Genomic DNA, 13,039 nt, shown 5'->3' on the forward strand with positions numbered 1-13,039 from the left:
GTGTCCCACCCCCGGGATTAACTAATTAATTAATTGGATTCATTACCCGGATTAATCACAGCTGAGGCAGCGCTGGGACCGATCCCGTTTTTCACCTGGAAAATCCATCCCTGCCTTTATCCCAGCACCGCTTGGCGGGGAGGAAAATTTCTTTTCCAGCCCAGAAAATTCCATATTTTTCCCATGGAATTGGGGTTTTTCCCTGCCCTGCTGGGGGCTCCTGTCCCCCCCAGAGGGTGCCCAGGATTTGGATGTTTTTCCCCAAGAAACTTCCCAAGATTTTCCCTGAATTCCCAGCTCAGGGAGCCACCAGGCCTCGGACAGATGTTTTCCATAAATAACCAAACAAGGAGCGCACGGCAGCAGGGAAAGCAGATCCAATTAGGCCGGAGGAATTCTCTGGAAAAGGGCTGCGCTTTCATTATCAAAATACCAGATTTTACCTCTGGATTCCAGGTTTTTTTTCCCAGAAAGAACCTGGCAGGGAGCGCGTCCCTCTCTCCCTAAATCCCGGCCCAACCTCCTCATCCCAACCCCTCAGAAAAGAGATCAGGAACAACTGAGCCAAAAAAAATAAACAAAATAAAAGCAGGGAGAAAAGGCTTTTGCCAAGGGGAGGGGAAAAGCTCCGGAATTCGCTGGATTTCCTTCCTTCCTTCCTTCCTTCCTTCCTTCCTTCCTTCCTTCCTTCCTTCCTTCCTTCCTTCCTTCCTTCCTTCCTTCCTTCCTTCCTTCCTTCCTTCCTTCCTTCCTTCCTTCCTTCCTTCCTTCCTTCCTTCCTTCCTTCCTTCCTTCCTTCCTTCCTTCCTTCCTTCCTTCCTTCCTTCCTTCCTTCCTTCCTTCCTTCCTTCCGCCACTTCCGCCACTTCCGCCACTTCCGCCACTTCCGCCACTTCCGCCACTTCCGCCACTTCCGCCACTTCCTTCCGCCACTTCCTTCCGCCACTTCCTTCCTCCCTTCCTCCCTTCCTCCCTTCCTCCCTTCCTTCCTCACCAGATCCCAAATTCACGTAAATTACCCCAGGAGCCTGCATTTTCAGGATGTATCTTCTGGAGTTTTTCAGTTTTGGAAAAGTTCCAGTAATGCCCCACAGGGCCAGGACAGCTGACTGCAGATCACTGCTGCTGGCACATCAGAGCCCAAGCCATTGCAGCTTTCAGAGGTGCACAGGGTGCACCACACCACCAGCAGTGAGCAGCATCTGATGCCATGTAACTCCTTGGTCACGTTTTTATTACAGGACAAAGCAGCATAATGTGCATTGCCAAAACAGCCCTATTAACATAACAAAAATTGTGGGAATTATCCTTGAAAAGAACAAATTTTGTGCATGGATTTGTGTAAATGGAGAGTATAAAAGTGCATGCAATAGTACATGTCTAACAAATTAGATACTATTTATTTTATTTAATTTAAATATGAAAAATGTTTTATCTTAAAGCTGCTATCATAAACCACCAAAACACAGACGAAGACTACAAACACAAATATAAAACATCACTGAGAACTACAGATCTTGTACGTTGGATTTTGTGGTGAGAATGGTCCACAAAATTCATTCTGCATGTCCTCATAAGATCCATTTTTTATAGCAGGTTATGAATCATCACATGATATCTTTAAATGGATGATCAATACTATATTTTCCCATAAAACGTTTGGTTTGAAATCCGATTTTAAGTGCATTAGAGTTTTTGTGCACTGAATTAGTGAGTGTCATAATAAATTGTCATCAAATATGAAAGAAATATAGCTTAGATTAATTGCCATATTTATTTATGAGTCTGTAAAATACATTGTGAAAGTCCTGGCACATTTTTGGGATACCAGTTTGAACTTTCAAGCAAGTTAAAAGCATTAAACGAGACTGGAAGTAGATTTATTATTGGAATGTTTTTAATTGCAGTTTCAACCAGACACAGGTATTAGAATGGCTGTGCCCTTAATGGCCATCTCATGTGTTTTTTCTTTAAAAATGATATACTTTCCATATTTTTATTGATTTCATAAGATTTATTATAGATTAGTGCTGCTTGTGTGTGAAATTGCAAGTGGTCCCAGCTTCCCCAGAGTAGAGGGCTGCAGATGGGCCATTGCTGGAGCCACTCCTCCCCAGCACCCACAGCCCCCAGCACAGCCTGAAATACTGCTGAAAGACCAGAGAAAAACCTGCATTTTACCTGAAGGAGACTGGCAGAAGAGTCCTCAGTAAACTACCCAGAAGGTGCTGTCCTGCACTCATTTCTACAAATACAAAATGGAGCTAATTCAGACAGGGTTTGGAGGGAGAGTCCCGCTGAGCCCTTCTTTACTCGGATGTTAACTAATGAAGAGGCTCAAGACCAACAGATTTGATGGGACTGAGTTGGGTCAAGTATTTTTCTGGGTTTGGAATGAGTTATAAGCTCTCTATGTTTCTAATGTACAACAAACACAACTGGGGTTTTTTAAATTACAAATGAAAGTAAATAAGGCAGCTTCTGATATTCACTTTTGAGTTCTGATATTCACATTTAATTGTGCACAGAAGTTGGTGAAGAACACCAGCTTCTTAGAAGAGAAGGCACAGTTGCATGTAGCCAGCATACTAATTTTAAAATAAACCCTGGAAATTACAGCAAGGCAGAGTAGGCAATGGAATAAAACTGCCATTCACTGCCACAGAACAAAACTGACAAACTATACCAAAGGTGACGTTAAATTAAAACCCTCCAGTTTAGCAGCCACGTGACTCCTTCACACCAGCTGCACATGAGCTGATGCACAAAAGCATGTGAACCCTGCTCATGATGTGTCAGACCAACAATCACTTCATTATAAAAAAAATAATAAAAATTATTTTTATTGATTTTACTGGAAACTGACTTCACAGAGGGATCAGACTGAATGACAGCTGCCCTAAGTCCCCCGGCATAAATTAACCCACATCTCAGGAAAACAAGTTCTCAGAGGTGAAGGTCTCACAGTTTTGTGTAGAAGTATCTTCACTAATTGAATCCATACTTTATAGAATAATCAACAGATAACCTAAAGAAAGCCAGTACAGAAGAGCTCAACTACCCTGACACAGAGCACTCTTACAAAAGAAGAGTTTTCTCATCAGCAAAGCATGTTTTCACAAGTTGGGGTGATCACGAGTTAGTGATGACCCAGATTTAAGGAAAATGCCACCTCAGAGCCTGAGAAAGATTCATGTCCAGCTTCCACTCACTTGGCTGCTGCTGGGCATGGGATGGCTCAGAATAAAGCCCTGGGTCCAACCATCCTCCAGCCCCAGTAACACTCAAGCCCAACTGTCAATTTGACAGCCATATCCTAAAACTTCATCACAACAAACACAGTGATGATCTGAGATTCAGCAAACCCATCGATCATCATGGAAATGATGCTGGGAGCCAAGTGGAGCTGCCAGTCCTTGGGGAAGAGGCAGGAGGGAGAGGTGGCAGGGGGAGGCCACTGTAGAGGACTGTTAGGAAGCAGCAGCTCACTGTCACACAAAGGAGCCCACGCAGACATGGTGCTTAGGGATCCCCATGAACATTATTACATTTGTCTGTCTCTTACTTAATTTCCAAATGACGTCTTAAATTGCTCTCATTTATCCATCCATCCATCTCAATAAGAGGGTTTGGAGAAGCAAAGCAAAGGCCCAGCCATGTATTTCTTTCACGTTGCACATACTAAAACCAGAGCAAAATTGTGTAGCTTCTAAGATTAATGAGCCCACATACATAAGTGTCCAGAAATTCACTGACAACTTTTTGGATGTCCCCTTTCAGAAGACAAGTATCCAAAGGCAAATTTATTCCCAGTGTATTTCAAATGCAACAAAAACAAAATTCTACTTTCAGGTTTAGCCTTCAGTTGACAGGGTACCACCCATAACCTTGGCAATACCTCACCCCCTAAATCAGCTCTTGTCCCACACTTCACTGTGCCAGTTCTCCCCTCTCTCCTGAAGACAGTTCTTCCTATTTTCTGCTTGTATGTTATACAACCAAAATGCTTTATCTTCAACAAGATATTAATCTTTATATTGTCCTCATTTATTTAATCTTTATATTGCCTCTCATGCAGAAATGAGTCTTGAAAATAGCCACTGAGATAAGGACAGTAACCAGCAAGCTTCACAATAAACCATCATATACACTATTTTAGTTTGTCAAAACAATTAGTGTTCATTTTGGCTTTATTCAGTTAAATCTGCAGTGACTGATCAGTATAAATTATGTATTAGGCTGCCCAGCTGTACTTGTTTATTCATGCATGGACTTGAAGAATTTTCATTTTCTCAGTACAAAAAAAGCAACAGCCAAAAAATCCCCCTGTATTCTAAAATATAAAGACACTTTCTTCTCAACCACTTTTCTGCTACATGTTTTTGAAGCTGCTTTCTTCTTCCCCTGCTTTTTTCAATTAACCTATTATTTCGTTTGCAGTTATCGGCAGCTGCATTTGCATCAGTAGGAAGCACAGACTGTTACTCTCACCCCTTGCAATTACCTCCCGAGCAAAGCAATATCAGAGCTAAACCAAATGATGTTGATTCTAAAAGCATCAAAAATCGCATTGTTGGCTGCATTTGAACTCCTGCCTCGCTTCAAGAAGAACTGCTTGCAGAAATGTTTACAGTTAAGCCTCACAGTCCTCTCTTTCAAGAACAAAAGTTTGCGAATCAAGAGAGATCATTTTCTGGTTTTGCTCGTGTTTGTAGTCACACTCCTCGCCAGGATGACTGGGTGAGGGGAATGCACGTCGTGGGGGTGGGTGGGATGACATGCTTGCATGCAAGGAGAGAGATGACACAGATTTAGAGAAAGAAAGATCTGCAGTGACCATGTACAGCATCAGTTGCGCTTCTCCAAGACACGGCGTATGCGCAGAATGGCAATTGGGCTGTTGAAGCTGATTTCCTGAAATGAGAAAAACAGCAAATTGCACACTCCAACCCAAAGCTACACTCTGCCAAGCCGGGTTCAAGAACTTGTTAACAGAGGGTTTATGCCAATATTTACAAATCACAGAAAGATGTTTTGGCAGCTTTGACATGCAGAGTATAGTTGCTCAGTGACGGACAGGCAGAGTGAATGGTGGCAGTGCTCAGAACACAAAGAGACAGAGTTTGTGTCCTCCAAAAGAGCTGGGGAGCACAGCAGAACTTGTGTTTGTTAACAGGAGTGCCATTCATTCTCCCAGGTTGTAAGGGCAATTAAAGGGGTCGTCTGGATGGCTCTCGAACATGTCTAGAAAAAAGTATGTTGCTGAAACATCTTTGTAGGGCAGGGTGCTGTAAATGGAGAGAGCTGGATTGGGAAAGGCCACCCTCCAAAGCTTAGCTCAGCTAGAACGTACCTGACAGGTAGCAAAATTGCTTTCACATTGATTGTGCATGATAACGATTGGGAAGCTCAGTGTTTGCATTGATCTGCTTTATTTCCGTTATAAAAATGCTTTTTTGCGCAGTGAATTCTGCCCCAGTTTTGGTGGTCGCTATGCTTGTCACTTCAGCAAGGAGGACAAGAGCCCTGCATGCAACCTGCCAGCACAAACACACTGCCAGCGACAGCTCCTTTGGGCTCTGAGCCGCGGGCAGGATAAGCACACAGCTACTCTTGTTGTTTCTTTCATCAAATAACATACCAAGTTGTCTGGTGAAAAGACTAAATTTTGCTGAATTAAGTGCTTTGGAACAAGTGGTTTTATTACTTCATAATTAGCATAATTTTCCCCATAGGGATTCTTGCAATTAAATAATTAGCAGTAACGTTACCCAAAGGTGTTCTTTAATGAATTTTAAGTTATTGCCCCTGTTAACGACAATTGACAGGCCTCGGGTTTACAGCGCTCCGTCTCGCCAGGCTGCGGGCGACATAGAGGGCTGTGACCGCCGGCTCTGAGCTCCGGGGCCCTCGGCTCACCCTGGCGGGGCGGACGCGGTTTGGGCGGCCCGCTCCCCTCGCGTCCGTCCGGCCCGGGGGCAGCGGCCGTGCAAGCTGCGGCCCCGACGGCGCGGCCAGCCCGCGGAGCGCCCGTGCGGGACCGCGGAGAGCCCGTGCGGGACCGCGGAGCGCACCGCGAGCGCGCAGCTCCGGCAAGGGCTGCCCGGGCCGCGCACCGCGCTGGCTGCGGCGGGACCCGTCCCGACGGTGCTCGCTGCCTGCCGGCGGAGCGCCGCCCGCACGGGCAGGGCAGGGCAGGGCAGGGCAGGGCAGGGCAGGGCAGGGCAGGGCAGGGGCCGCCCGGCTTGGGGTGCGCAGGGGAGCGGCCCCCGGGCCGGGCCGGGCCGGGCCGGTGCGCATCGCTCGCGGATCGGCAGCGCCACCCGTCGGGGAGCGGAGCGGCGGCGGAGCGGCTCCGGCGGGGCGGGCACGGGCACGGGCACGGCTGCCAGGGCTGCCCACAGCCTCCGTGGGACACGGCCTCGGCGTGTTCGGGACAACTGCGGCCGGGCCGCCCCGGGCCGCGTTTTCACTTGGTTTTCTTTTTCTTTATGAATTGCCACTGGCAGGACATCGCGCCCTGTCCGGCCCGGGAGCGCCGCGGCAGCTCCAGGTTCGAGGGGCGGAAAATCCCGGTTTTACCTCCCGGTGATTTCGCCTCAAAGGCAAATTCGCAATATGTAAGTCGCTGGTTAAACAAGGACATTTCCATTTGTTAATTGATGCAATTACGCCGTGGCGGTAGCGGGCCGGCCGGGCTGCAGGCAGCCATCCATACATCACCGCCCCTCTGACCTGCCACCGCTCCGGCCCCCCCGCTCCCGGAGGGACCATCACGGGGCTAAGGGGGAACAAGGGACGCCCCGCTCAGCACTCCTCAGAGAATGGGCTTCGTGCTGCTCTGCGGCCCGTGTTCTGTCCGGGCTCGGCCCTGCCCGGGCAGGCAGCGCACGCTGTGCGGGGCGAGGTCTGACCCCGCTCCCGCGGCTCCCGGCCGCCGCGACGGGCAGCGACGCCGAGGCGGGGAGCACGGCTCAGCGGCTCCGGTGCAGAACAGGGGCCGAGTTGCACGGCAGCGCCCGGCCCTGGGGATGGGCACGAGGTCAGAGAGAAGGGCCGGGGGGGCTGCATCCGCGGGCCCACCTCGAGAGCAGCTTCCCTGGGTGCGCCCGGCACCGCCCGGCACCGCGACCCCTGCCCGGCTCTCGTCCTGCCCGCGGCGGGCCCGGGGCAGGGGGCACGCTGGGGCTGGCGGGTGCCGCGATGTCTCCGCTTGAAATTTATTCCCCTAAGACAAATTTTGATCTTGTTGAAAAATAAAGGGAAAAGAGACCAACCGCAAGGCACCCCCAGTCCCGCCTTTGACGTGCATCACAGCACAACATTAAACCAAGACGAAACAAGTGCAGAGAGCGGGCGCGGGGCGCTGCCTGCTCCTGCCCGCCGCTGCCTGCTGCTGCCGGCAGGGCCGTGACGTCACCCCGCTCCTCGCCCACCGATGAACGCTAAAGACCTATAGAGCGGAAAATAATACAAGCAAGCTCCGTATCTTGCAAGCCCTACGTGATTTTCCCCCCCTCTTTGAAAAAGCCCCTTTGCACTTAAACTCTCTATACATGTGGGGTGGCTTTTTAAACTCCCTCTATACAAACATATTTATTAAGAGCGATGGGAAGTGGGGGGTAGCCTATTTTTTTAATCCAGGCACCAACCTCCCCCACCCCCCCCGCCTCAGATGTCTGGCTGCTTAAGTGCAATCATCTATAATTGAGAAAAAAAAAAAAAAAAAAAAAGCCATACGTGGAAATGTGTGTGTGAGAAGGTGCATCTTGAAGCAGGGTTTAGTTACAATCGATCTTGGGGGGAAAATATTGCCTATGGTCCAAAAATAAGGAGCAACTATGTCCTTCTCTCAGTTCGGATACCCCTACAGCACCACTTCACAGGTAAGGCGAGTGAGCAGCACTCACTTTTGTTTAGCTTCTGCTGCTGCTGTCCAGATGTCTTGTCCCCCCTCCTTTTTTTCTTCCCTTTCCCTTACTTAGAATATTTTTTTAAAAGGGCACATCTGGAGCCTTTTTTTAAAAAATGTGCGTGTGTGTTTATGTCTCGTTTGTGTTGTGTTAGGCTTAAACAAATAACTCGCAGCGTGCACAGCAAAGGCGTGTAGGAAACCGGTAATTCCCCCTCCTCCCCACCCTTCACCGTTCAGTTTTAAGTGCAACAAACAAATAAAAACATAAATCCCAGCTACGACCGCTTTCCGAGCTCGCGGAGCGGCCGCGCAGCGCCGGGCGCAGCCCCCGCAGCACCGCTGCCTCCCGGGCACCGCGGAGGGTGTGCGGGCAGTGCGAACCGGCGCTCGGCGGGCTCGGGGTTCCACTCGCGTATCTGCGGAACCGGGCTGTGCCGTTTCCTCCCTCCTTCCTCCACGGGTCGGTCCTTTTCCTGTGTTTTATTAGGATCTGTCGAGAGGTGTTTTGGTTTTTTTTTTTCCCCATGCGATTTCCAAAGGACATCCCCCACTCACACCAAGGCACCCTGTATTAACTAAATCGTAGCTATATCGTACTTCGAGTCACGATTTATTTGGGTAGAATTATTTATACACGGTAATCACTGCAAGATGTGCCTCCCTCGCTTGGGAAGTTAGCTGTCCCCTTGAAGTTATTGAAATCAAATGCCTTCGATTGCGTTGGCTGACATATTTACTGCTGTGTCTATTGTCAAATTAACTGTAATCGCAACTTTTTGCCTTTAAATCAATGCAGATGGACCGAGCGGGGGCGGGAAGGATGGAGCCTTACGGATCTTATACCTTTTTCGAGAGCAATTATTTCCTTAAAGTTTTGCCTGCTTGATTAATCGTGCCCCGTTCCCAAGAGCTCCTGCTTCCCATCCGGTTTATTTCCCGGTTTCTATAATTAGTTGCTTCAGCCCGCGTTTCCTATCCCCCTCCTCACCGCCGCCCCCCCTCCGCACACACACGGGCGCGCACACGCTCCTAAATTCCCCCCGATGGGGCTGCCTCGACAGTCACTCGGCGCCGTCCCGCTCTCTCCTCTCCGCAGTTCTTCGTGCCCGCCAGCCCCAGCACGACCTGCTGCGAGGCCGCCCCCCGCTCCGGGCCGGATGCCTCCTCGGCGCCGGCCGCCGCCTCCCTCTGCTGCGCCCCGTACGAGAGCCGGCTGCTGGCGCCCGGCCGCGCCGAGCTCAATGCGGCGCTGGGCATGTACAGCGCCCCGTACGCCGCCGGCCAGGGCTACGGCAACTACCTGCCCTACGGCGCCGAGCCCGCCGCGCTCTACACCGCGCTGGTGAGTGCCCGCCCGCCCGCCCGGCAGCGCTCCGGAGGGGAGGGGGGTGCAACAGGCGGGAGAAACTTCCTTTCGCAGTCGGTGTCGGGGTAGGGGGAGAGCCGAGAGACGCGGGACCGGGAGCGGCGCCGGCCCGTCGGGGTGGGGGGCGCGAAGGGACTCGGGTGCCGCGGGGAACCGGGGCCGCGGCGGGGCTCCCGTCCTGCTCGACGCCAAACGCTGCCGCTTCCCTTGCAGAACCCCCAGTATGAAATCAAAGACGGCGCCGGCACGTTGCACTCGGGAATCGCGCAGCCCGCTACCTACTACTCCTACGATCATTCCTTGGGGCAGTACCAGTACGACAGGTAAAACCCCTTTGATCAGCGCCCGGCAGCATTAGCATCCCCCTGCGAGGCGCCGGCCGACATCAAACGAGGGGGACGGGGGGGGCTCCGACCTGACAAACGTTGTACAAAAGAAACGAGGCGCCCGGGAACAGCAGACAGCGGAAACCAAAGTTGGGCGGCGATGTCAGGAGGGCAGGGGCAGGAAGGCAGATGGGCAGGGGCCACACCGGCCTGCGGCGCGGTTGGGCCGGGCTGGGGGGTTCTTGCCGGACTCCCGCCGGCCCCCCCTCCCTAAACATCTCCCAGCAGGTACGGGACGGTGGATTTCGGTGGTTCAGCCAGACGCAAAAATGCGACGCGAGAGACGACGAGTACGCTCAAGACCTGGCTGTACGAGCACCGCAAAAACCCCTACCCCACCAAAGGAGAGAAAATCATGCTGGCTATCATCACTAAAATGACCCTGACGCAAGTGTCCACTTGGTTCGCTAACGCCAGACGGAGGCTTAAAAAAGAAAACAAAATGACCTGGTCTCCCAAGAACAAAGCGGGGGAAGAGAGGAAAGAAGAAACCCCGAGGGAAGAGGATGAATACAGTGCGGAGGGTGAAGGCAGAGGTAGGCGGGAGAGGCAGGCGGGCGCCTCCAAGTAGGCTCGAAGTGACGGCCGATTTCGAGGCCCCCCAACTTCCCCGCACCCGCACTAACGCCCCGCCGCCCCTTTCTTCCCCGTGTGTGTCCAAGCAGAGCAGAAGAGCTACAAGGAGGACAAGGACCTGCGGTTCAGCGACCTGGAGGAGGAGGAAGAGGAGGAGGAGGAGGCGGGGAAGCCGGAGAAGGGCCGGACCAGCTCCCTGCAGGAAGCCCCCAGCCTGGGCGCGGCGCTGCCCGAGGCTCCGCGGAGCGACTGCAGCCTGCCCGGCCCCTTCCACGCCTTTCCTTGTGCCAAGGCCCCCGCCGCGGACTTCGCCCCCGCCTCCTTGGCCGCCCCGCCGCCGCCCTACGCGCCCGCGGAGAAGCCGCGCATCTGGTCGCTGGCGCGCACCGCCGGGGCCAGCGCGGCGCGCAGGGGCAGCCCCGAGGGCCGCGGCGCGGAGGGAGGCGGCGGCGCGGCGGGGGAGCAGCCCCAGCCCGCCAAGGCCTTCCGGAGCTCCGCTTTCAACCTGCAGCCGCTCCCGCGCAGCTGCGCGTCCCACCGCGGCCTGGGGGAGCCGTGCCAGTTCGCGGCGGCGGGCGAAGGTACCCGCGGCGGCGGGGCCGCGGGGACGGGCGGGACCGCGGGCCGGGCCGGGACACAGGGCGCGGCGTGAGCCCGCCCGCGCAGTGACGCCCCCGGTGTTCGGCCGTGCCCCAGGTGTCAGGTGCAGGCGCCGAGGCTTCCCCGCTCGAGGCGAGCGGGCAGGGGAGGGCGGCGGGACCGCGCCGTGCCCACCGCGAGCCGCTTGTGTCTGTGCAGGCTTCGGACGGGGCGCCAAGGGCGGCCCGGGAGGCACCGAGCTGGGTGGGAGCTGCCTGGACAGGCTGCGGACGGCGTTCCGGCCCGTGCTGCGGAGGTGAGGTAGGTGACGGGCCGGCTGCCGGGGCCGCACCTCGCACGAAGCGCACGCCAGCCCGCCTGGCCCTGGGACACCGGAGCGGCCCCGGCCTGAGAGCGCTGCGCCAAGGCCGCCGCTTTGCTCCGCTCCCGGAGCTCCCGTCCGGGCGGGGCAGCAACCCGCGGCCATTTAGCTCCGGCTTATCACCGCTTCTCCGTCCCGCAGGGCCGCCCGCCCCATCCTGGGCGCTGGCGACGGGGCTCCGGCTGTAAGGAAGCACTCGGCTTGCGCACCGAAGGAAACCTCTCCCCGGGCCGGCGGCGGCCTCGCGGCTCCGCCTGCCCTGCCCTCGCCGGGGAAGGGCCGCCGCGGCACAGCGTGCTGCGCACATGGGGCCGAGGGGCACGGCGGGCGGAGCGGCCGCAGGACCGGCGCCTCCCCGCCGCTCGCCTGCCATGTGTTCAATATTGCCCATTGACGTCTTTGCAAAAAGGAAGAAAAACCCGCACCCTAATATTTTCTCTTTCCCCCCCAACCCCACGTCGTGGTTTGTTTCTCCTTTTCCTCCCAAACCTGCGCTCTCTGCTCAGCGCCCTGCTCTGCCAAGGGGCACCAGTGTGCAGTTGCTCCGCGCCATCCAGGGGAGGAGAAGGAGGGGAAGCGGCGCAGGTTACGCCGGACTGTTTTTTTCCCCGTCTCTGTACATAGATTCCGCTGAAAGTATTTTTCAGAGTCTCTAATTAACACGGATGATCTGAACTCTACGAAGCCGTCAGTGACCTCGGAGCTCTCCAGCCAGGAGCCGGCACAGCCCGGGAGGAGCGGCCCCGGACACCCGCCACCCGCCCTGGGGCACGGCCGGGGCACCCCCGGGCAGCGGGTGGCGACCGGGCGGCAAAGTAGGACGTTGTTAGTGGGTCACCGCCATCAGTCAGTCAGTCAAAAGAGCAGTGCTGCACTTTACAGGACAGACGAGAAAGAGAAACCGTATCTCTGCATTATTTCTGTTTAATTAAAAGTGTCATCAAACACTTTGTGTTCAGACTAATAAACCAAGCAGGGATGAGGAAAGAATGTTTCTTTGTTCCCGTCTCTAGGAGCAGTGGCAATAATTTAAATTAATAACTGTGGTAATTAAGAGGTCATCTATAGATCAACCCGATACCTGCTATTTCCAAGTTCACCGGGGTCAGCATTTACATTAAGTCATTTGTGGTCAATAGAGTCCAATGAATTCTGCCTTAATAAATCAGGGAAATCAATCTGGAATATCGAATAGACTTCTATATGTTTACTAAAGGCTACTCAAGAGGAGTGGGGCTACATAACTGGGAGCCCTCTGGGTTTGCGACCGGAGAAGCAATTCGTAGGGGAAAGGAGGAGCTGCAGGTCAACGGAGGGAGATGTGACAGGGCTGTCCCCGGCCTCGGCCCCGGTAACAGCCGCGGCCCTGGCCGGGAGCAGAGCAGTCGCGGCAAGAAAGAAGTGGCACTGAAAGAAGGCAAACTTGGTCGGGCTTTGGAGGATCCGGGGGGAGAAAGGGAGGGGGAGGTAAGTGCACACGAGGGCAGCAGGTGACGGCATGGCCGGGAGTGGGGCTGGGAGCGGGGCTGGGCCCGTCGGGAGCCCGTTGATGCCCGGCCACGGGGCTGTCCCGTTCTCCGGAGCAGCCCTGGACAAGGGACGCAGCAGCAGCAGTCTGTTGTAGTGACCCGAAGCTTAGAGAAGGGGAAATTAAGCTGCGAAAAGATAAACATTATTTCAAGTCGGATTTGAAGGATTAGGGCTTGTAATAAAGAGTATTAGGCCCTTTCGAAGGGTTCTTGCAAGGCGACTTTTCCGCCCTCCGCTCCCACCGGAGAGGACAGGTATAATCTGCCTTGGGAACACATGTGCAGGTTTCCCACGCGTGTCCGCAC

At 54.2% G+C, this 13,039-nt stretch overlaps 1 protein-coding gene across 1 annotated transcript; it reads left to right on the forward strand.

The window, feature by feature from the left end:
• The first annotated feature begins 7,784 nt into the window (after window positions 1-7,784).
• Window positions 7,785-12,381, forward strand: IRX6 (iroquois homeobox 6). Its single transcript, XM_058845809.1, has 7 exons — window positions 7,785-7,886; window positions 9,012-9,257; window positions 9,495-9,604; window positions 9,896-10,203; window positions 10,333-10,824; window positions 11,042-11,138; window positions 11,346-12,381. Exons 1-7 carry the CDS (start codon window positions 7,842-7,844, stop codon window positions 11,596-11,598), a joined length of 1,551 nt encoding a protein of 516 aa, XP_058701792.1. The 5' UTR covers window positions 7,785-7,841; the 3' UTR covers window positions 11,599-12,381.
• The last annotated feature ends 658 nt before the right edge of the window (window positions 12,382-13,039 follow it).

Source organism: Poecile atricapillus, chromosome 10 (assembly GCF_030490865.1).
Source record: "Poecile atricapillus isolate bPoeAtr1 chromosome 10, bPoeAtr1.hap1, whole genome shotgun sequence".
NCBI lineage: Eukaryota > Metazoa > Chordata > Aves > Passeriformes > Paridae > Poecile > Poecile atricapillus.

What these genes read in the sequence shown, in the direction of transcription:
- IRX6 (XM_058845809.1), top strand. Translation starts at nt 7,842, where the DNA reads ATGTCCTTCTCTCAGTTCGGATACCCCTACAGCACCACTTCACAG. An exon ending in CCGCGCTCTACACCGCGCTG is followed by an intron (nt 9,258 to 9,494) that starts GTGAGTGCCCGC and finishes CTTCCCTTGCAG; the next exon opens with AACCCCCAGTATGAAATCAA. An exon ending in TGCGGAGGGTGAAGGCAGAG is followed by an intron (nt 10,204 to 10,332) that starts GTAGGCGGGAGA and finishes GTGTCCAAGCAG; the next exon opens with AGCAGAAGAGCTACAAGGAG.